Raw genomic sequence first — 25835 nt, 5'->3', positions numbered from 1 at the left:
ATGTTGAGACCATGTTGAGACCAAGACCATGTTGAGACCAAGATCATGTTGAGACCAAGACCATGATGAGACCATGTTGAGACCAAGACCATGTTGAGACCTTGTTGAGACCAAGACCATGATGAGACCAAGACCATGTTGAGACCAAGACCATGTTGAGACCATGTTGAGACCAAGACCATGTTGAGACCAAGACCATGTTGAGACCATGTTGAGACCAAGACCATGTTGAGACCAAGACCATGTTGAGACCAAGACCATGATGAGACCATGTTGAGACCAAGACCATGTTGAGACCAAGACCATGTTGAGACCAAGACCATGTTGGGACCAAGACCATGTTGAGACCAAGACCATGTTGAGACCAAGACCATGTTGAGATCACAACATTTATGAGACCAAGACCAATTAAAATATAGAAAAACAAAGATCTGGTACTAATCCTTGCCACTAGTGTACTACATTGGCCCATAACGCATCTCTTCTCTTCAGGTCAATCCCAACAGTATAGCAGCAAAGAACGGGCGTATCCGTGAAGGAGACAGAATTCTGCAGGTAGGCCAACACACACACACACCCCTCAACCACTCGACAAAGTAGGCCAATTCACTTCACTTCCAATCTCTAGCAGAGCTTTAGCCACTTTCTGTACTGTTACTGGGTGGTGAGAGAGTGCCCCAGTGACAGGCTGACAGCTCTGCCTAAAAATAGAGGAGAAGGAACGAAGGATGACGCAACTTTTACTCAACACGATAAAAGTCTCTGTGAGCTGCCTGTCAGGGAGTTGGAAATAATGGCCCATCACTGCTCCATATCACCATGGTTACCGATGTTGATTTCTTGTTCCGAACCACCCGGTACTCTACCCTGTGTATGCCTTATGATTAATGAGTTGTGGTGCGATTATAACAACATACAGGAACTTTTGTCATTTTGTTCACCTGACCTAGAATTCCCTTACAATCAAATGCCGACCACATTATCTACCAAGAGAATTCTCTTCGATTATAATCACAGCTGTGTATATCCCCCCCCCCCCCAAGCAGACACCTCGACGGCTCTGAAAGAACTTCATTGGACTCTATGTAAACTGGAAACCACATATCCTGAGGCTGCATTTATTGTAGCTGGGGATTTTAACAAGGCTAATCTGAAAACAAGGCACCCTAAATTTTATAAGCATATCGAATGCGCGACCCGGGCTGGCAGCATTCTGGATCTTTGCTAACTTCCGCGACGCATACAAAGCCCTCTCTCACCCTCCTTTCGGCAAATCTGACCATGACTCCAGTTGCTCCCAGCCTATAGACAGAAACTAAAACAGGAAACGCCCATGCTCAGGTCTGTTCAACGCTGGTCTGACCAATCTGATTCCACGCTTCAAGATTGCCTCAATCACGTGGACTGGGATATGTTCTGGATAGCCTCAGACAACAACATTGATTTATATGCTGATTCGTTGAGCGAGTATATTAGCAAGTGCATCGGTGATGTTGTACCCACGGTGACTATTAAAACCTTCCCCAACCAGAAACCGTTGACTGATGGCAACATTCGCGCAAAACACTGCTTTTAATCATGGCAAGGTGACCGGAAACATGACCAAATACAAACAGTGTAGCTATTCCCTCTGCAAGGCAATCAAACAAGTTAAGCATCAGTATAGAGACAAAGTAGAGTCGCAATTCAACGGCTCAGACATGAGATGTATGTGGCAGGGTTTACAGTCAATCACGGATTGCAAAAAGAAAACCAACCCCTTCGCGGACCCCGATGTCTTGCTCCCAGACAAACTAAACAACTTCTTTGCTCTCTTTGAAGACAATACAGTGCCACTGACACGGCCTGCTACCAAAACCTGCGGGATCTCCTTCCCCGCAGCCAACGTGAGTAAAACATTTAAACGTGTTGACCCTCGCAAGGCTGCCGGCCTCAGGAGGCTGAAGAAATGTGTCTTGTCACCGAAAACCCTCACAAACTTTTACAGACCTCAGGAGGCTGAAGAAATGTGTATTGTCACCGAAAACACTCACAAACTTTTACAGATGCACAATCGAGAGCATCCTGTCGGGCTGTATCACCGCCTGGTACGGCAACTGCTCCGCCCACAACCGTAAGGCTCTCCAGAGGGTAGTGAGGTCTGCACAACGCATCACCGGGGGCAAACTACCTGCCCTCCAGGACACTTACACCACCCAAAAAGATCATCAAGGACAACAACCACCCGAGCCACTGCCTGTTCATCCCGCTATCATCCAGAAAGCGAGGTCAGTACAGGTTCATCAAAGCTGGGACCGAGAAACAGAAAAACAGCTTCTATCTCAAGGCCATCAGACTGTTAAACAGCCATCACTAACACAGAGAGGCTGCTGCCAACATACTGGCTCAAATCTCTAGCCACTTTAATAATTAAACATTGGATGTGGTAAATATATCACTAGTCACTTTAAACAATGTCACTTTATATAATGTTTACATACACTACATTTTATTTATTTTATTTATTTCACCTTTATTTAACCAGGTAGGCAAGTTGAGAACAAGTTCTCATTTACAATTGCGACCTGGCCAAGATAAAGCAAAGCAGTTCGACAACATACAACAACACAGAGTTACACATGGAGTAAAACAAACATACAGTCAATAATACAGTAGAAAAATAAGTCTATATACAAAGTGAGCAAATGAGGTGAGATAAGGGAGGTAAAGGCAAAAAAGACCATGGTGGCGAAGTACATACAATATAGCAAGTAAAACACTGGAATGATAGATTTGTAGTGGAAGGAAGTGCAAAGTAGAAATAATGGGCTGCAAAGGAGCAAAATAAATAAATAAATAAATACAGTAGGGGAAGAGGTAGTTGTTTGGGCTAAATTATAGATGGGCAATGTACAGGTGCAGTGATCTGTGAGCTGCTCTGACAGCTGGTGCTTAAAGCTAGTGAGGGAGATAAGTGTTTCCAGTTTCAGAGATTTTTATAGTTCATTCCAGTCATTGGCAGCAGAGAACTGGAAGGAGAGACGGTCAAAGGAGGAATTGGCTTTGGGGGTGACCAGAGAGATATACCTGCTAAAGCGCGTGCTACAGGTGGGTGCTGCTATGGTGACCAGTGAGCGGAGATAAGGGGGGACTTTACCTAGCAGGGGCTTGTAGATGACCTGGAGCCAGTGGGTTTGGCGACGAGTATGAAATGAGTCTGGAAGGAGAGTTTACAGTCTAACCAGACACCTAGGTATTTGTAGTTGTCCACATATTCTAAGTCAGAGCCGTCTAGAGTAGTGATGCTGGACAGGCGGGCAGGTGCAGGCAGCGATCGGTAGAAAAGCATGCATTTAGTTTTACCTTTATTTAAGAGCAGTTGGAGGCCACGGAAAGAGAGTTGTATGGCATTGAAGCTCGTCTGGAGGGTAGTTAACACAGTGTCCAAAGAAGGGCCAGAAGTATACAGAGTGGCGTCGTCTGCGTAGAGGTGGATCAGAGATTCACCAGCAGCAAGAGCGACATCATTGATGTATACAGAGAAAAGAGTTGGCCCAAGAATTGAACCCTGTGGCACCCCCATAGAGACTGCCAGAGGCCCTGACAACAGGCCCTCCGATTTGACACACTGAACTCTATCAGAGAAGTAGTTGGTGAACCAGGCGAGGCAATCATTTGAGAAACCAAGGCTATTGAGTCTGCCGATGAGGATGTGGTGATTGACAGAGTCGAAAGCTTTGGCCAGGTCAATGAATACAGCAGCACAGTATTGTTTCTTATCAATGGCGGTTACGATATCGTTTAGGACCTTGAGCGTGGCTGAGGTGCACCCATGACCAGCTCTGAAACCAGATTGCATAGCGGAGAAGGTGCGGTGGGATTCGAAATGGTCGGTAATCTGTTTGTTGACTTGGCTTTCGAAGACCTTAGAAAGGCATGTCACGGGCGTCGTATTGATTAGACCAAAATGCAGCGGTAATGTGTATACTCATCTTTTTTTTATTTGGCAGAAAGAAGGAAAACCAAAACAAAAGTATACAAAAACAAGGACGAGAAAGAGTCCTGTAAGGCATACAGCTAAACACGAAACAACTACCCACAAATCCCATAGAAAAACACCCCTCTTAAATAGGACCTTCAATTAGAAGCAACGAGGAGCAGCTGCTTCCAATTGAAGGTCCACCCAATAAACATCACATAGAAATAGACATCCTAGAACTAACATAGAAATAGACTCACAAAGAACATAACCCAACAAACTCCGAAACACTCTAAACAAACACCCCCTGCCACGCCCTGACCAAACTACAATAACAAACAACCTCTTTTACTGGTCAGGACGTGACAAGGCAGGGTAAGATAGATATAGGTCTGTAGCTCTTTGGGTCAAGAGTGTCCCCTCCTTTGAAGAGGGGAATGACAGCAGCTGCTTTCCAATCTTTGGGAATCTCAGACGACACGAAAGAGAGGTTGAACAGGCTAGTAATAGGGGTTGCAACAATTTCGGCAGATAGTTTTAGAAAGAAAGTGTCTAGATTGCCTAGCCCGGCTGATTTGTAGGGGTCCAGATTTTGCAGCTCTTTCAGAACATCAGCTGAATGGATTTGGGAGAAGGAGAAATGGGGAAGGCTTGGGCGAGTAGCTGTGGGGGATGCAGTGCTGTTGACTGCGGTAGAGGTAGCCAGGTGGAAAGCATGGCCAGCCGTAGAAAAATGCTTATTGAAATTCTCAATTATAGTGGGTTTATCGGTGGTGATAGAGTTTCCTATCCTCAGTGCAGTGGGCAGCTGGGAGGAGGTGTTCTTATTCTCCAAGGACTTTACAGTGTCCCAGAACTTTTTTGAGTTTGTGTTGCAGGAAGCAAATTTCTGCTTGAAAAAGCTAGCCTTGGCTTTTCTAACTGCCTGTGTATATTGGTTTCTAACTTCCCTGTAAAGTTGCATATCACGGGGGCTGTTTGATGCTAATGCAGAACGCCACAGGCTGTTTTTGTGTTGGTTAAGGGCAGTCAGGTGTGGGGAGAACCAAGGGCTATATCTGTTCCTGGTTCTAAATTTCTTGAAAGGGGCATGTTTATTTAAGATGGAGAGGAAGGCATTTAAAAAAATAACCAGGCATCCTCTACTGATGGGATGAGGTCAATATCCTTCCAGGATACCAGGGCCAGGTCGATTAGATAGGCCTGCTCGCTGAAATGTTTCAGGGAGCGTTTGACAGTGATGAGTGGAGGTTGTTTGACGGCTGACCCATTACGGATGCAGGCAATGAGGCAGTGATCGCTGAGATCTTGGTTAAAAACAGCAGAGGTGTATTTAGAGGGCGAGTTGGTTAGGATGATATCTATGAGGGTGCCCGTGTTTACGGCTTTGGGGTGGTACCTGGTGGGTTCATTAATAATTTGTGTGAGATTGAGGGCATCAAGCTTGGATTGTAGGATGGCTGGGGTGTTAAGCATGTCCTAGTTTAGGTCACCTAGCAGCACGAGCTCTGAAGATAGATGGGGGGCAATCAGTTCACATATGGTGTCCAGAGCACAGCTGGGGGCCGAGGGTGGTCTATAGCAGGCGGCAACGGTGAGAGACTTGTTTTTAGAGAGATGGATTTTTAAAAGTAGAAGTTCAAATTGTTTGGGTACAGACCTGGAGAGTAGGACAGAACTCTGCAGGCTATCTCTGCAGTAGATTGGAACACCGCCCCCTTTGGCCATTCTAACATTACTCATCTCATATGTATATACTGTACTCTATACCATCTACTGTTTCTTGCCTATGCTGTTCAGCCATCGCTCATCCATATATTTATATGTACATATTCATTCCTTTACACTTGTGTGTATAATGTAGTTGTTGTGAAATTGTTAGATTACTTGATAGATATTACTGCACGGTCACAACTAGGAGCACAAGCATTTCACTACACTCGCATTAACATCTGCTACCCATGTGTATGTGACCAATAAAATTTGATTTGACCTTAGAGACTGCTGCCCTGTGTACATAGTCATTGAACACTGGTCTCTTTATTAATGTTTACTTCGTGTACATGTGCATTTGGAAAGTATTCAGACCCAGGCCTGCTGTGTCTGCATCTGGGTCTCGCCTTGTGTCATGATATATCCTTGCTTCAGGGCCTGAGCTACAGGCAGTTAGATTTGATTTTTTTATGTCATTTTAGGAGAAAATTGAAAAAAGGGGCTAATCCTTAAGAGGTTAAGAAAATGACTTTAAAAACGGTTTAATCCCTGTGGATTGATGAAGAATTGTGAAATTGTACTGTTGAGAGGGATGAGGCAAAAATAAATTACAAATAAGTCTGGTGTAACGTAGACGCTGGGAGTCGGGAAGCAAGTGCAGGGGGTGAGTTTAATAATAAACGAAACACGGAACGAAACACGAGTAGCATACGGACATGAAACAACATCAATAAGTGGGTGCTAGAAATAGGGGAGGTAATGAGAGAGGAAATGGAATCCAGGTGTGCCTCATCACGAGGAGAAGGTGCGAGTAATGATTGATGCTAGGTGGTTAATAAACCGGTGACGTCAAACGTCGGATTAGACGAGACATCTGGCTGCACAACCGATTGGCAAACGTACTGCAAATTGAGAAATCATTTGACTAAACTGAATAAAAAGAAGAAACTATACTATGAAACAAAAAATAAATGATACAAAGAATGATAGTAAAAATATTTGCAGTACCTTGAGTTAAATTTGGGTCAATAAGGCAAACTCGGCTCCATAATTTTTTTGAATTAGATGGCTTCTTATTCATCACAAAACCCACTGATATTGCCAATTACTTCAATTATTTTTTCATTGGTAGGATTAGCAAAGTTAAGCATGACATGCCAGCAACAAACGCTGACACTACACATCCAAGTATATCTGACCAAATTATGAAAGACAAGAAGTGCAATTTTGAATTCCGTAAAGTGAGTGTGGAAGAGGTGAAAGAATATTGTTGTCTATCAACAATGACAAACCACCGGGATCTGACAACTTGGATGGAAAATTACTGAGGATAAAAACGGACGATATTGCCACTCCTTTTTGACATATCTTCAATCCAAGCCTACTAAAAAGTGTGTGCCCTCAAGCGTGGAGGGAAGCAAAAGTAATTTTGCTATCCAAGAATAGTAAAGCCCCAAATTACTGGTTTAAACCTCAGTAAACTTTTGGAAAAATTGTGTTTGACCAGCTTCATTGCTATTTTACTGTAAAGAAATTGACAACAGACTTTCAGCACGCTTACAGGGAAGGACATTCAACAAGCAAGGCACTTACAAAAATGACTGATGATTGACTGAGAGGAACTCATGATGAAAAGATTGTGGAAGCTGTTTTGTTAGACTTCAGTGCTGCTTTTGACATTATCGATCATAGTCATTCTCCGCATCCGCCAAACCAAAGTGTGATTCATCATTCCAGAGAACATGTTTCTACTGTTCCAGAGTCCAGTGGTGGCAAGATTTACACCCCTCCAGCCGATGCTTGGCATTGCATGGTGATCTTAAGCTTGTGTGCGGCTGCTCGGCCATGGAAACCCATTTCATGAAGCTCCCGATGAACAGTTATTGTGCTGTCGTTGCTTCCAGAGGCAGTTTGGAACTCGGTAGTGAGGGTTGCAACCGAGGACAGATGATTTTTACACGCTACGCGCTTCAGCACTTGGTAGTCCCGTTCTGTGAGCTTGTGTGCCTATCACCTTGTGGCTGAGCCATTGTTGTTCCTAGATGTTTCCACTTCACAATAACAGCACTTACAGTTGACCGGGAGCAGCTCTATCAGAGCAGAAATTTGACAAACTTACTTGTTGGAAAGGTGGCATCCTGTGACGGTGCCACGTTGAAAGTCACTGAGCTCTTCAGGAAGGCCATTCTACTGCCAATGTTTGTCTACGAAGATAACATATCTGTGTGCTAGATTTTATACACATGTCAGCAACAGGTGGGTACCCCGGGTATATAGCCATGTTATTACCTTGTACCCCTGCACATTGACTCAGTACTGGTACCCCGGGTATATAGCCATGTTATTACCTCGTACCCCTGCACATTGACTCAGTACTGGTACCCCAGGTATATAGCCATGTTATTACCTCGTACCCCTGCACATTGACTCAGTACTGGTACCCCGGGTATATAGCCATGTTATTACCTCGTACCCCTGCACATTGACTCAGTACTGGTACCCCGGGTATATAGCCATGTTATTACCTCGTACCCCTGCACATTGACTCAGTACTGGTACCCCGGGTATATAGCCATGTTATTACCTCGTACCCCTGCACATTGACTCAGTACTGGTACCCCGGGTATATAGCCATGTTATTACCTCGTACCCCTGCACATTGACTCAGTACTGGTACCCCAGGTATATAGCTAAGTTATCGTTACTCATTGAGTATTTATTCCTCATGTTATTATTATTATTGTCATTATTATGTATGTCTCTCTGCATTGTTGAGAAGGTCCCGTAAGTAAGAATTTCGCTGTTAGTCTAAACCTGTTGTTTACAAAGCATTTGACTTGCGATCTGATTTAATTTGAGTTTGTGGACTAAGACAAAATGGATATAAAAGCATGTGTGAAACTGCTCAGTAGAATCATGAGCTTCTTTTTTTACATTGATGTAAAGTGGTGATGATATTGTCAATTCATGAATCAGTACATCAATACAATTCAACTCCAATTTTCCTTCTTATTCACTATAATTGACCCCAACCCTGGATATTAATCATATTGATTGCATAATGTTTTAACCACTATGTATGAACATCCCAAAGTCCATAAAGTCTTCCTGTTTCCCACTAGAAAAATGGTATTGATATCCAAAACAGTTCATAAAGTCGTCCTGTTTCCCACTAGATAAATGGTATTGATATCCAAAACAGAGAAGAGGCGGTGGCCATTCTGACCAGAGAGGACAGCATCAACTTCTCACTGCTGCTGGCCAGACCTGACATAGAGGTACACACACACACACACACACACACACACACACACACACACACACACACACACACACACACACACACACACACACACACACACACACACACACACACACACACACACACACATACACACACACACACACACACACACACACACATACACATTTTACTGCCACACAAATCCTTAAATCACTAGCTCATATCCGGCTGGAAGAAGCACATAAGAGGTTGTTTGGGAGAGGGATTGTGTGGATTTTTTTTTCAATGTTGTTAGGTGCTGAAATACATTAAGAACACCTGCTGTTTCCATGACATAGACTGACCAGGTGAATCCAGGTGAAAGCTATGATTCCTTATTGATGTCACTTGTTAAATCCACTTCATTCAGTGTAGATGAGTTTGTCGCGTTCAACAGTTTCCCGTGTGTATCAAGAATGGTCCACCACCCAGAGGACATCCATCCAACTTTGCACATAAATGACATGCAAGTCAATATTAAGATGTTTCTAAAGCTTGGTTTACTCATTAATAATACATTCTATTGTACAAATGTAGTGAGTTTGAATTTTAAAAACGCTTAAAGTAATTTCCAATTTGATTTAAATATATATATATATATATATATAATCCATATTATAATTCACATTTTATGTAGCTGCAGGATTATTTTCTCAAATTAAGATCTTACATCTGTAAAAACACACGCAAATACACAAATACACAAATAAACAAATACACAAATACACAAACACACAAATACACAAACAGACACTCACTCTCTCTAGTTTACAGCCACACACACAGTCTTTAAGGTATACAGTACATACACCTGGTAGGCCACGATAAATCTTTCGCCATGGCAAAATTTAGAAAACAGTGGCATTTCTACTATTAGATCTCCACAACAAATAGATAACACACCAAACTAAATCATCCAGAAATTCTATTTTAGCATTGAATAAAGAAGGGTAGGGGATATGGGACGGAGGGAGGAAATATTGAAGAGACAGGTGAATGGGTGATAGAGAGAGGGAGAGGGAAGTGTGGAGGGGTGAGATAGAGAGGACATGTAGGAGGAGGAGACAGGTTTATCTTCAATGTCCCATTTTGTTGCTTCAAGGTCACAGCTATATATTCACACAGACACACAGCATGCACAGACACACACACACACAATCACCCAGTAGGCACAGACACACGCACACACACACACACGTGCACACACACACACACCACATCAATAGCACAATCTTACCATATGATATCTCACTATGTAGTCTCGCTAATAGTGATTCAATTAGGATTTTGGGGGTGGAGGATGGGAGGGGGAGTTATAATACACTAGTCTGAATACAATGAATACTGATACTATTCTAAACATACTGTATAGTGGAACTAGTCCAGTATTACTTTATTCTGATACTAGTCTAAATATACTGTATACTGATACTAGTCTAAATATACTGTATTCTGGTACTAGTGTAAATATACTGTATACTGATACTAGTGTAAATATATTGGTTACTGGTACTAGTGTAAATATACTGTATACTGATACTAGTGTAAATATACTGTATACTGGTACTAGTCTAAATATACTGGTTACTGGTACTAGTGTAAATATACTGTATTCTGATACTAGTGTAAATATACTGTATAGTGGAACTAGTCTAAATATATTTTATTCTGATACTAGTCTAAATATACTGTATACTGGTAAAATTCTAAATATACTGTATACTGGTACTAGTGTAAATATACTGTATTCTGGTACTAGTGTAAATATACTGTATTCTGATACTAGTCTAAATATACTGTATTCTGGTACTAGTGTAAATATACTGGTTACTGGTACTAGTGTAAATATACTGTATACTGATTCTAGTCTAAATATACTGGTACTCTGTATTCTGATACCAATTCTGATTCTGAGGAACATGAAAATGAGACAAAAATCTATGCTCTTCTCTTTGTGACATTTCAATTAAATTACATAAAATTATCTTTCAGATGTCAATGACCCAAATACAGAAAGCTACAACATTGTCGTTTAATTGCTCAATATCAAGATCCATATTTATTTTACATTTCAAATAACGTAATCTAACTTCAGAAAATATAACAAATTGGTGTTAAATGTTTATGTCGCCATCTAGTGTTATTAATATTTTTTTATGTGGAACTAAAAATAACGTAGACATCTTATGTTTGTTGTAATATCACCTTCTTCTTTCTATGTTCTTTCGTCTCTCTCCTTCAACAATCAATGACATTAATCAACTTTGGCCATTTGCCATCTTTGAAACAAATGCACTTCAACCACAACGCTGGAAAACACCCTTTCGTGTCCTTGGGAAAAACCCTCAACCAACCATTCCTTCACCCAGAATGATCACCAGGGGGACCCAGAGGAGGTGGATATGGAGATACCTCTCGGCATGAATGTTGAGGCTCTCCACACCTGCCACCTGCCCAGCCTCTACCGAGAGGGGCCACACACCCCAACTCACATCCTTAGTCTGACTACTCTCAGGTTGGTACAGCATCAGAGCCCGTATATTTACAGAGTCGGGACATTGACGTTTCTGCATTATGATGCATTTACATGACACTACAACATTCTACGGCGGCCATGTTTAGATCCCAATTAACATTACATGGGGGGGGGGGATATTTAAATCATGCTATGTAACCGATTGTCTTGAATTAGAAAACAATATTTGAAATTCTAAAATTTGGCTGAACTTTCTATACAGCCCCTGTATGTCAGTGGTGATGGAATACAGACAAAACCTTAACTCTCTGTTTGAAAATGTTTTTTTGCACCTGTGATGTTCTGTGTTCACTAGTCAAGTACAGTGCAATTAAATATGGAAAAATATTGTATATATATATATGTATTTTTTTTGTACATGGTTTTAAGTGCGAGTACCTTTTGAACTCCACTCTGTATAGTGTACTCATTCTAGCCAACCTTGGCAGAGAACAGACTACAACACATGTAGTAGCCCACTAGACCCTAACCTTAACATTTTAGTCATTTAGCAGACACTCTTATCCAGAGCGAGTTACAGTAGTGAATGCATACATTCCATAAATTTTTTTGTTGTTGTACTGGCCCCCCGTGGGAATCGAACCCACAACCCTGGCGTTGCACACACCATGCTGGCGTTGCAAACACCATGCTCTACCAACTGAGCCACGGGGAAAGCCCACTAGACCCTGACCATAACCCAGCTAGCGAGCATCTAATGACCCACTAGCAGCCTGCCGCCGGCAAAGTTCGCGGCCCGCTGCTGGCAACTACTGGCGGGACCTCAGGGGCCCATCAGTGACAAGCTTAGCTGCTATAGCCCTGTGTCAGACTAGCGTCCTGTCCAGGGAGTGTACATCAAGCTGCCTCTCCAGGCTATTTGTTTACTGCTTCTTCTCTTCTCCCCAATAACAGCTTGTAGATACTGTAGAAATACGGTGTAGATGCTGTAGATACTGTATATATACTGTATACATTCTGTAGATACTGTATAGAAAATGGTGTAGATACTGTATATGCTGTAAATATACTGTATAGATATTGTATAGATACTGTATAGATTCTGTAGATACTGTATTTGATACTGGTCATCTCCTCAGTAACAGTCAGGAGCTGGACAGTGGCGTGGGCCGTACAGACGAAAGCACCCACAACGCTGAGTCCTCTGAACATGACCTGCTGGGAGAGGACCAGGACCAGACCAGCGCCCCAAACACCAACACAACCAACACCCCAGGCAGCATGAGGAAGTTCAGGCCTGGGAATACACCCTCGTCCCCATTGCCCCACCTCCAAGAGATCCACCTCACTAATGACTCCCAGCCCAGGGTGGGGCTGTATGGAGGAAAGGGACTGGGGACGGGGTTGGGGTTGGGGGGGTACGTACCCGACCCACTGATTACGATGATGATGCCGGGTCTGACTGAGGAAGAGTGCGAGAGGTACAGGGAGCTATTGGAGATCAGGTGTCAGTTTGAAAGAAACAGGAAGCTTGCTGAGAGAAGCCAGGGAGGAAGATCGGGGACTGAGGAGGATGAGGAGAAGTGTGAGATATGTGATGATGAAGGGGGGAGTGACCCAAAAGTCGATGTAAACTGCAACGAGAGCATGACGCAACACGAGATGGCGTTGTTAGAGGAAGAACTACGTCATCTCGAGTTTAAGTGTCGTAACATCCTGAGGGTGCAAAAGATGCAACAGCTGAGAGAACGATGCATGAAGGCGTGGCTTCTGGAGGAGGACGTCGTTGGTCGTGGAGCCCTACCCACTGGTCCTGAATCTGCCCCCGACCACGACGCAGACCCAGAGACCGCCAACGAGCTCCACCGCGAGCTATCGGACATCAATGAGCTCCCTGAGCGGGAGAGATCCGACCCAGACCCAGACCAGGACAAAGACAGCACCAGCGCCTACAACACAGGGGGAGAGAGTTGCAGGAGCACCCCTCTGGTTAGCACCGAGTTACTCCCTCTGTCTTTGTCCATCCAGGAAGAGGGTAGAGGAGGGGACACCCCCAACAGACACAGCCGAGACCGGGCTGACAAGGTCGGGTCTAGGCGGGGATGGGAGAGAGGAGGACATGGTAGTCAGAATGGTTCCTTCTCTCCCAACAGCTACAGGTAATGTCTTGTGAGATACTATATGGCTACTGTATAGATACTGTATAGATACTGTATAGATACTGTATAGATACTGTGCATATACTGTGTAGATACTGTATAGATACTGTGCATATACTGTGCATATACTGTATAGATACTGTATAGATACTGTATAGATACTGTGTAGATACTGTATAGATACAGTATAGATAATGTATAGATACTGTGTAGATACTGTATAGATACTGTGTAGATACTGTGTAGATACTGTATAGATACTGTATAGATACTGTATAGATACTGTGTATATACTGTATAGATACTGTATAGATACTGTGTAGATACTGTATAGATACTGTGTAGATACTGTATAGATACTGTATAGATACTGTGTATATACTGTATAGATACTGTGTATATACTGTATAGATACTGTATAGATACTGTGTATATACTGTATAGATACTGTATAGATACTGTATAGATACTGTATAGATACTGTGTAGATACTGTATAGATACTGTGTATATACTGTATAGATACTGTGTAGATAGTGTGTAGATACTGTGTAGATACTGTATAGATACTGTATAGATACTGTGTAGATACTGTATAGATACTGTGTATATACTGTATAGATACTGTGTAGATACTGTATAGATACTGTGTAGATACTGTGTAGATACTGTATAGATACTGTATAGATACTGTGTAGATACTGTCTAGATACTGTGTATATACTGTATAGATACTGTGTAGATACTGTATAGATACTGTGTAGATACTGTGTAGATACTGTATAGATACTGTATAGATACTGTGTAGATACTGTCTAGATACTGTGTATATACTGTATAGATACTGTATAGATAATGTATAGATACTGTATAGATACTGTGTAGATACTGTATAGATACAGTATAGATAATGTATACATACTGAATAGATGATGTATATATATTGTGTAGATAATCTATAGATACTGTATAGATACTGTGTAGATACTGTGTAGATACTCTGTAGATAATGTAGTGATACTGTGGATACTGTATAGATACAGTATAGATAATGTATACATACTGAATAGATGATGTATATATATTGTGTAGATAATCAATAGATACTGTATAGATACTGTGTAGATACTGTATAGATACTGTGTAGATACTCTATAGATACTGTAGATGCTGTGTAGATACTGTAGAGATACTGTGTAGATACTCTATAGATACTGTGTAGATACTCTATATATACTGTAGAGATACTGTATAGATACTGTATAGATACTGTGTAGATACTCTATAGATACTGTAGATGCTGTGTAGATACTGTAGAGATACTGTAGAGATACTGTAGAGATAATGTATATATACTGTATAGATGCTGTATAGATATTGTGTAGATAATCTAATACTGTATAGCTACTGTGTAGATACTGTAGAGATACTGTATGTTTTCTGTATAGATAGTGTGTAGATACTCTGTAGATACTGTATAGATATTGTGTAGATAATCTATAGATACTGTGGAGATACTATAGATACTGTATGTTTTCTGTATAGATAGTGTGTAGATACTCTATAGATACTGTATAGATACTGTATATGTATTGTGTAGATACTCTATATATACTGTATAGGTACTGTATAGATACTGTATATGTATTGTGTAGATACTCTATATATACTGTATAGGTACTGTATAGATACTGTGTAGATACTGTGTAGATACTGAGTAGATACTCTATAGATACTGTATATTTACTCTATAGATACTGTATAGATATTGTGTAGTTAATCTATAGATACTGTATAGATACAGTATTGATACTGTGTAGATATATATACTATATATGTACGGTGTAGATAATCTCTATATACTGTGTAGATACTGTACAGATACTGAATATATACTCTATAGATACTGCATATATACTGTGTAGATAATCTATAGATACTGTATATATACTGTGTACTTACTCTACAGATACTGTATAGATACTGTATATATGCTGTGTATATAATCTATAGATACTGTAGAGATACTCTATAGATGCTGTATATACACCGTGTAGATAATATATAGATACTGTAGAGATACTCTATAGATGCTGTATATATACTGTGTAGATAATCTATAGATACTGTATAGATAATGTATATATGCTGTGTATATAATCTATAGATACTGTAAAGGTACTCCATAGATGCTGTATATATACTGTGTAGACAATCCATAGATACTGTATAGATACTGTATAGATCATCTATTGATTCTGTATATATACTGTATAGATCATCTATTGATTCTGTATAGATACTGTATAGATAATCTATTGATTCTGTATAGATACTGTATAGATCATCTATTTATTCTGTATAGATACTGTATAGATACTGTATAGATCATCTATTGATTCTGTATAGAACTGTATAGATCATCTATTGATTCTGTATAGATACTGTATAGATACTGTATAGATCATCTATTTATTCTGTATAGATACTGTATAGATACTGTATAGATACTGTATAGATCATCTATTTATTCTGTATAGATACTGTATAGATCATCTATTGATTCTGTATAGAACTGTATAGATCATCTATTGATTCTGTATAGATACTGTATAGATCATCTATTGATTCTGTATAGATACTGTATAGATACTGTATAGATCATCTATTTATTCTGTATAGATACTGTATAGATACTGTATAGATCATCTATTGATTTGTATAGAACTGTATAGATCATCTATTGATTCTGTATAGATACTGTATAGATACTGTATAGATCATCTATTTATTCTGTATAGATACTGTATAGATACTGTATAGATACTGTATAGATCATCTATTTATTCTGTATAGATACTGTATAGATCATCTATTGATTCTGTATAGATAGTGTATAGATCATCTATTGATTCTGTATAGATAGTGTATAGATCATCTATTGATTCTGTATAGATACTGTATAGATACTGTATAGATCATCTATTGATTATGTATAGATACTGTATAGATACTGTATAGACACTGTATAGATACTGTATAGATACTGTATAGATACTGTATAGATCATCTATTGATTCTGTATAGATACTGTATAGATCATCTATTGATTCTGTTTACGCTGTAGAAGTGTTGTCTGTCTTGTGCTATATAATATCCTGTAAATCAGTAGGCTGGTTAAAACATGATTGTTTTCTTAACACAGGAGTACCTCTATTTTTGCAAAGAAAATCTCCCTATGAGAGACTATTCTCGCTTTCTTTCTTTCTTTCTTTCATGCAGGAAGTACCAGATCCAAATGACCAACGCCAGCACAAGTCCCGTCCATCCTAAATTCTGGTCTCTGACCCGGGGGAATGACGTTGTCGGGGTGGGGTCGTCATCACAGAGGGGGATAGCTGACGGCGGAACAACCACAACACCCCGACGGAAGTCCCCCAGAGCTAACCCCACACACCACGACAGGTCAGGGGGTCGAACCGCAGAGTCCAGCCCATACTTCACACGGCGTCGCCAAGGCAACAAGTCTCCGGCACCGGAACGCTACCAGAGCTGCGTGCAGCTGCCGTCGAGCGACCCGGAGGTCCGGATCGAATCCCTGGACTATGTAGACCGAGCCATGGTCCTGGGGATGGGTCTAGGCGAGAGAGGGGCTGCAGCGGGCAGCAGTGGTCAGGCCAGTCCCAGGAGTGTAAGTGGTGCCCCAGCAGACAACACCGAGGCCCAGGACAGCCACGCAGGCCTCCCCCTACACCTCCCTCTGCAGCTGGGGCCGGCTTCACCTCGCATGGAGTGGAAGGTACTGCAGGTTATATATTTACCTTTCAGCAGGAAAGGCCTTCATAAAATGTTGATATTTGATATTTTATTATTGGTAACACTTTACTTGACACCCAGTGTTATAACAGCTGTCATAACTTGTCATAACCTGTTATAATATGGTCATAAGACCATCATGACCCATATATTTACACCTGTTGTGACATATATTGCGCTATTCTATGGCTGGTTAAGATACCGTCATGAAGAATTATGACCATCATAACCATATAAGCCAGATAGTCCTCTCTAGTACATGCCCTTATAACAGTCATCAGTCAACAAGAGGGTGTCTTGTCCTACTCCTGAAATGTTTGCTATATTACAATGATAATTTAATATGGTCAATAAAAATAAAATGTACTGCGTATAACATAAATATACTGTTGACAAGTAGGCTATGGTGAACTGGAATGTTTTGCCTTGTGTGGTAGGATTTTGGGGGTTTTGACACTCTTATGTAGGTGTCATAACCAGCCATAAAATAACACAATATGTCACAACAGGTGTAAATATATGGGTCATGACAGTGTTATGATCATATTATGAAATGGTTATGACAAGTTATGTCAGCTATTATTACGTGGTTATGACCAGTTATGTCTGCTATTATGACGTGGTTATGACAAGTTATGTCTGCTATTATGACGTGGTTATGACAAGTTATGTCTGCTATTATGACATGGTTATGACAAGTTATGTCAGCTATTATGACATGGTTATGACATGGTTATGTCAGCTGACACCGCTGGGTGTCAAGTAAAGTGTTACCGTTCATTATTTATTGATAGTTTTTGATTCTATATGACTTACATGGTGCAATTAAATTGTATCTTTGGAAATTGTAAGCATATACCCTGCTTTTGCCATAGCCTTGATGCACCTATAACCTCGTTTGTGCTAACCCTATTATCTTATCTTATCCGTAAGGTGAAGATCCGAAGCGACGGGACACGCTACGTTGCCAAGCGACCAGTGAGGGACCGCCTCCTTAAAGCCCGGGCCAATAAGATCCGAGAAGAGCGCAGCGGCATGACGACAGACGACGACTCGGTCAGCGAGGTGAAGCAGGGACGTTATTGGTCGAAGGAGGAGCGTAAACAACAGCTGCTGAGGGCCAGGGAGCACCGGCAGCGCCGTGAGTTCATGATGCAGAGCCGGCTGGAATACCTGAAGGGAGACAGAGAGCCACACGGGGGAACTATGGACGGGAAGGCTGAAGGAGGACCTCCAGGCCTGCAGGGAGAGACGGGTGGTAGTCCCAGTATCCTGGCCCTCAGCCAGAAGAAGTTCATGAAGAAGAGGAACAAGAGGATCCTGGATAACTGGATCACCATCCAGGAACTACTCGCTCATGGATCCAGGTCACCGGATGGAAAGAAGGTGTATAATTCTCTTCTCTCTGTTACTACGGTGTGATGGAGGGATGGGAGGATGAGAGGAGAGGAGAGGAGAGGAGAGGAGAGGAGAGGAGAGGAGAGGAGAGGAGAGGAGAGGAGAGGAGAGGAGAGGATCTACAACCCCCAGCTCTGTTACTACGGTGTGATGGAGGGATGGGAGGATGAGAGGAGAGGAGAGGAGAGGAGAGGGTCTACAACCCCCAGCTCTGTTACTACGGTGTGATGGAGGGATGGGAGGATGAGAGGAGAGGAGAGGAGAGGATCTACAACCCCCAGCTCTGTTACTACGGTGTGATGGAGGGATGGGAGGATGAGAGGAGAGGAGAGGAGGAGAGAGGAGAGGAGAGGAGAGGAGAGGAGAGGAGAGGAGAGGAGAGGAGAGGAGAGGAGAGGAGAGGAGAGGAGAGGATCTACAACCCCCAGCTCTGTTACTACGGTGTGATGGAGGGATGGGAGGATGAGAGGAGAGGAGAGGAGGAGAGAGGAGAGGAGAGGAGAGGAGAGGAGAGGAGAGGAGAGGAGAGGAGAGGAGAGGATCTACAACCCCCAGCTCTGTTACTACGGTGTGATGAGGAGAGGGAGAAGGATGTAAAATAAACCCAAGAGGAGATGCAGGACAACAAACCGAAAGAGTTTACATAATATGGACAGAGAGAAGAACAGCATTGGCAGCTAAATGGTAGAATTGAATGAGAAATAACATTCTTTAAAGAGGACTAAAGAAGACCGAGCGGGAAGAGAGAGAGATTTACACTGTAAATCATGTACGCATTGTAAACATACTGTAGGTCAACATGTGATTCATCCACAGGAAGTGAATTAATTCCTAGAGATGGAGGGATATAAAGATGACTATCATGCTTTTTATAGGAGACTTTTAGTCGTCCTGGCGATAGTATGGAACAAACACTGTTTTTTCAGCTTATAGAATGTGTACAGTGCAGAGCTTCATATTTTAGCTGCTTTCTGTTTTAATTAAGTATTTATTTAATACGTTTTTTTTTTTTTATGAATCCCAGAAACCCATTTTACTGATGTATATAAAGAGAAAACGGTGTGAAATTATATAGTCTCATTAGGAGAGGAAAACCAAGCGAGATATAACCACATCATACCATGCCAGGAAGACTGTAATTCATTAGTGGTTAGAACGGCACACATGACCAAACCTCATCTCTGAGTAAATGACTAGAGATTTGGAAGCGAGAGAGCAGATAGGAGGAGATGAGGAGAGGAGGAGATGAGGAGACGAGCGAGAGGAGAGGAGGAGATGAGGAGAGGAGGAGATGAGGAGATGAGGAGATGAGGAGAGGAGGAGATGAGGAGATGAGGAGAGGAGGAGATGAGGAGATGAGGAGATGAGGAGATGAGGAGATGAGGAGAGGAGGAGATGAGGAGATGAGGAGATGAGGAGAGGAGGAGATGAGGAGATGAGGAGAGGAGGAGAGGAGGAGATGAGGAGATGAGGAGATGAGGAGATGAGGAGATGAGCGAGAGGAGGAGACGAGGAGATGAGGAGATGAGGAGATGAGGAGATGAGCGAGAGGAGGAGATGAGGAGACGAGGAGACGAGGAGATGAGCGAGAGGAGGAGATGAGGAGACGAGGAGACGAGGAGATGAGCGAGAGGAGGAGACGAGGAAAGGAGGAGATGAGGAGAGGAGGAAAAGAGGAGAGGAGGAGATGAGGAGAGGAGGAGATGAGGAGAGGAGATGAGGAGAGGAGAGGAGGCGATGAGGAGACGAGGAGAGGAGGAGATGAGGAGATGAGGAGAGGAGGAGAGGAGGAGACGAGGAGAGGAGGAAAGGAGGAGATGAGGAGAGGAGGAGATGAGGAGAGGAGGAGAGGAGGAGATGAGGAGAGGAGGAGATGAGGAGAGGAGGAGATGAGCGAGAAGGGAGGAGAGGAGGAGGAGATGAGGAGGAGATGAGGAGGAGAGGAGGAGGAGATGAGGAGATGAGGAGACGAGCGAGAGGAGGAGAGGAGGAGGAGATGAGGAGGAGATGAGGAGGAGATGAGGAGATGAGGAGAGGAGGAGATGAGGAGACGAGCGAGAGGAGAGGAGGAGATGAGGAGAGGAGGAGATGAGGAGACGAGTGAGATGAGTGAGAGGAGATGAGGAGATGAGGAGGAGATGAGAACTCTACAGTGGAGTGAGTTACAAGCTTTGGGACTTTGGGGATTGGGTGTAAGAGCGAAAGAAAGAGAGGAGGTTTAAAGCACAGACAGCAAGACACAGAGAAAGAGAAACAATATTTTCTCCATTGTAGCACAAGCTTAAAAGCAGAGGGGAGGTAGCCCTGACACACACAGAAGAATGAGTATTCTGTATTAAGGGTCAGTGAGACACAGAGAAAGAGAGAGAAAGCTAAAGAGGGATGGAGAGAGAAAGAGATAAGCTCAATAGAGAGGCAGGAGAGAGATGGAGAGCGAGAAAGCGAAAGTGAGAGAGAGAGCGAGAGAGGGAGAGAGTGAGAGAAAGAGTGAGAGAGAGAGCAAGAGAAAGAGAGAGAAAGAGTGAGAGAGAGAAAGAGTGAGAGAAAAGAGAAAAGAGAGAGACAAAAGAAAAGCACAACCTGACTGAAATAATGGCACAGAGAAAGCACACGCTAGTTGAATCAACATTGTTTCCACGTCATTTCAATGACATTTTGTTGAACCAACGTGGAATAGACGTTGAATTGAAGTCTGTGCCCTTCTACAGTTACACCCTATTTCCTCTGGGGCCTGGTCAAAAGTAGTGCACTACAAAGGGAATATGGTGCCATTTGGGACACTGACTGCAGTGCCTGGTGGATGATCTATCCCAGTTGACTGTTCTCAAACAGCTAACAGGAGAAGGGTTGTTTGATGTAACAAAGTACCTCCATCGTTTTGAAAAATGAGATCTTACGTAAGACGTAAGACTGTATTCTCAATATTTACCAGAATCTTTTTCTGTATTTATTTTGTGTGTGTGTTTGTGTTTGTGTGTGTTTGTGTGTGTGTGAGCGAGCGAGCAAGAGAGAGAGAGAGAGAGAGAAAGAAGGAGAGAAAAACTGAAAAACCTTTAATTAGTAATTCGTTAGGACCACAAAGACTCCAATGGAAATACTCCTACTAGGCTTTATTGTGTTATCTTCGATGATTTTCTGAAATTGTCTGTGGAGGCGTCACAGGCTGAAGCGCCCTTATACACGTGTTTAACAAATTGTCAAATAAATTCAATCAATTAATAATCCGTCAGGGCAGGATTCAATCCGATCGCCTTATTATTGACAAAGCAGATCAGATCGAATCCTTGCCCCTCAGTGTTTCCTGTGGACATTTCTGTCCACATCAGTGTTGCTCAGTGTAACCAGAGCTTTTCTTTTACAGTAATAAGTACATACATGCTGTTCGGTTTTTGATCAAAAATCTCCATGTCCGTAACAACGTTTGTCGAATACGAATAGTTTTACAGTATGTGATGTGCAGTACGACATACTCAGCTGTGTTGTTCTGAAGATATGCTTGTTTTTTTGTTGGTGGGGGGGGGGGTTTAATGTGTATTTTAAGATAGAATCCTTCATTAAAACAATAACAAAGTGGTGACCCCGTCTCTTTTTTTGGGGGTAAAACGATGTGTGATGGGCCTAGAGAAATATAACCACTCTCAAATTCATAGACAGAGCAACGGACGTAAGGACTGACCATCCATTATATCAACGTTATACAGTAGTTGTTAAACATGTTTTGAGACTTTAATGTCAATCCCAATGTCATAATGGAGAGGCTGACACCTGATTTGGTAGACAGCTTGGAAAAGGAACCAGTAAGGATTTAATACATTATATCGTTCTACAAGTCCACGTAAAGTCACCGAAGATTATAAAAATGCATTTTAGAATCGCCTCACGAGAAAGGTCACAGATACATAACCCCCATCGCTTGGTGTGTTATTATATCAGTCACAGATACATAACCCCCATCGCTTGGTCTGTTAATATATCAGTCACAGATACATAACCCCCATCGCTTGGTGTGTTATTATATCAGTCACAGATACATAACCCCCATCGCTTGGTCTGTTAATATATCAGTCACAGATACATAACCCCCATCGCTTGGTCTGTTATTATATCAGTCACAGATACATAACCCCCATCGCTTGGTCTGTTATTATATCAGTCACAGATACATAACCCCCATCGCTTGGTCTGTTAATATATCAGTCACAGATACATAACCCCCATCGCTTGGTCTGTTATTATATCAGTCACAGATACATAACCCCCATCGCTTGGTCTGTTATTATATCAGTCACAGATACATAACCCCCATCGCTTGGTCTGTTATTATATCAGTCACAGATACATAACTCCCATCGCTTGGTCTGTTATTATATCAGTCACAGATACATAACTCCCATCGCTTGGTCTGTTATTATATCAGTCACAGATACATAACCCCCATCGCTTGATCTGTTAATATATCAGTCACAGATACATAACCCCCATCGCTTGGTCTGTTATTATATCAGTCACAGATACATAACTCCCATCGCTTGGTCTGTTAATATATCAGTCACAGATACATAACCCCCATCGCTTGGTCTGTTATTATATCAGTCACAGATACATAACCCCCATCGCTTGGTCTGTTATTATATCAGTCACAGATACATAACCCCCATCGCTTGGTCTGTTATTATATCAGTCACAGATACATAACTCCCATCGCTTGGTCTGTTATTATATCAGTCACAGATACATAACTCCCATCGCTTGGTCTGTTATTATATCAGTCACAGATACATAACCCCCATCGCTTGGTCTGTTAATATATCAGTCACAGATACATAACCCCCATCGCTTGGTCTGTTATTATATCAGTCACAGATACATAACTCCCATCGCTTGGTCTGTTATTATATCAGTCACAGATACATAACCCCCATCGCTTGGTCTGTTATTATATCAGTCACAGACACATAACCCCCATCGCTTGGTCTGTTAATATATCAGTCACAGATACATAACCCCCATCGCTTGGTCTGTTATTATATCAGTCACAGATACATAACCCCCATCGCTTGGTCTGTTATTATATCAGTCACAGATGCATAACCCCCATCGCTTGGTCTGTTATTATATCAGTCACAGATACATAACCCCCATCGCTTGGTCTGTTATTATATCAGTCACAGATACATAACCCCCATCGCTTGGTCTGTTATTATATCAGTCACAGATGCATAACCCCCATTACTTGGTCTGTTTATATCCAATTGAGCTGGTAAATCGAAAACCAAATCCATGTTGAAGGACCATATGAAAAGTGGTGCCCATTGGGTTGTCTGTTCCACACGTATGATATTCGTACCATGGTTCCTTTACAGATGTTACAAATGAAAACACAAACATATTTTCCAACAGCAAGAACAGGTTTTATATTATAAGAGCAATAAATATTAACTTTTTTTTAATATATATATATATATATATATATCTGCATTTTCATTTGAAACCAAAATTCATACAGTATGTATATACAGCAAAAAATACATAGATATGGTCTATCTTTAAAAGAATGCCTTCTCCATATGACACACCATACTGATTCAATTTAACAATCCTCCTCCCCTCTCCTCTCCTCCCTCGAGATATACACAACATGTCTATTTCTCCATTTCCTGTGTAGTTACAGACACGTAGTAATTACAGTCCATTTCCTGTGTAGTTACAGACACGAAAGTAATTACAGTCCATTTCCTGTGTAGTTACAGACACGGAAGTAATTACAGTCCATTTCCTGTGTAGTTACAGACACGAAAGTAATTACAGTCCATTTCCTGTGTAGTTACAGACACGAAAGTAATTACAGTCCATTTCCTGTGTAGTTACAGACACGGAAGTAATTACAGTCCATTTCCTGTGTAGTTACAGACACATAGTTATTACAGTCCATTTCCTGTGTAGTTACAGACACGTAGTAATTACAGTCCATTTCCTGTGTAGTTACAGACACGTAGTTATTACAGTCCATTTCCTGTGTAGTTACAGACACGTAGTAATTACAGTCCATTTCCTGTGTAGTTACAGACACGAAAGTAATTACAGTCCATTTCCTGTGTAGTTACAGACACGTGGAAAATACAGTCCATTTCGGAGTACATGTATCAGTATTATTAATAGATATTATGTTTGTAAAACAGCTCCATTCAGTGAAACATGCAGGAATCACAATATCATATCGAAAAGACGTTTAATTTCTGTTCAGAGAGAGTGAGAGAGAAACGTCAATACAATGACCACTTAAACCCCCTAGATCCGTGGTCATTTCATCTCTAGTCTCCATCCCTCCATCCCTCTCTCCTTCCTATATCTTACATAAGCCTCCCCACAGAGCATGACAGCTTCTGGTGTACAGAGTGTGTAATGCCAGGATGTATTGAAGTGCAGGGGGCGGGGGGGGGGGGGGGAGGCGATCAGAGCAGAATCTTAGATGAAAGGCTGTGATATAGAACACAGTCTCTCTCAGTCAGCCCTGGGCCAGCCAATCAGAAAGCGGGAGAGGGTAGTAGTGGTGCGGGAGACGGTCTGGGGAGGGGAAGGGCGAGGGTCCAAGGTGGGGGTGCGAGAGTGAGACCAGTGGGGTGCAGAGTGGAACCAATGGGTAGCAGGGATACAGGAAGTGGGCGGGACTGCAGTGGGATTGGACGAGAGGCACTAACGGATGGCCTGTGTGCAAAACTACAATACTGTATGACAAAGCAACACCTCCACACTAAGGAGATCCTGTGTGTGTGTGTGTGTGTGTGTGTGTGTGTGTGTGTGTGTGTGTGTGTGTGTGTGTGTGTGTGTGTGTGTGTGTGTGTGTGTGTGTGTGTGTGTGTGTGTGTGTTAGTCCAGTTATTTATTAATATGAACACCTACTGTAGGTTACTTAGCAAGCGGGTATTAGCGCCTCTGGCTAGTGAGTAACTGTACACCAACATCAAATAAGGGGCGCGTTCAACAGTATGCAACGTTTTGGAACGTTCAGATATAAATTACGCCATGTAGAACA

General features: G+C 42.0%; 1 protein-coding gene across 1 annotated transcript in view; it reads left to right on the top strand.

The window, feature by feature from the left end:
• The window catches only part of LOC115165290 (PDZ domain-containing protein 4), a 45216-nt gene extending 26205 nt beyond the window's left edge, over positions 1-19011 (top strand). Inside the window, exons 6-11 of the mRNA XM_029718334.1 lie at positions 493-555; positions 8848-8949; positions 11324-11469; positions 12570-13589; positions 16871-17387; positions 18338-19011. Coding sequence (XP_029574194.1) covers positions 493-555; positions 8848-8949; positions 11324-11469; positions 12570-13589; positions 16871-17387; positions 18338-18826 — 2337 coding nt within the window. The 3' untranslated portion in view covers positions 18827-19011. The remainder of the gene's footprint in view (positions 1-492; positions 556-8847; positions 8950-11323; positions 11470-12569; positions 13590-16870; positions 17388-18337) is intronic.
• The last annotated feature ends 6824 nt before the right edge of the window (positions 19012-25835 follow it).

Source organism: Salmo trutta, chromosome 28 (assembly GCF_901001165.1).
Source record: "Salmo trutta chromosome 28, fSalTru1.1, whole genome shotgun sequence".
Taxonomy (NCBI): domain Eukaryota; kingdom Metazoa; phylum Chordata; class Actinopteri; order Salmoniformes; family Salmonidae; genus Salmo; species Salmo trutta.
Note: the sequence above shows the minus strand (reverse complement) of the source record. Positions and strands in the feature narration are given on the sequence as shown.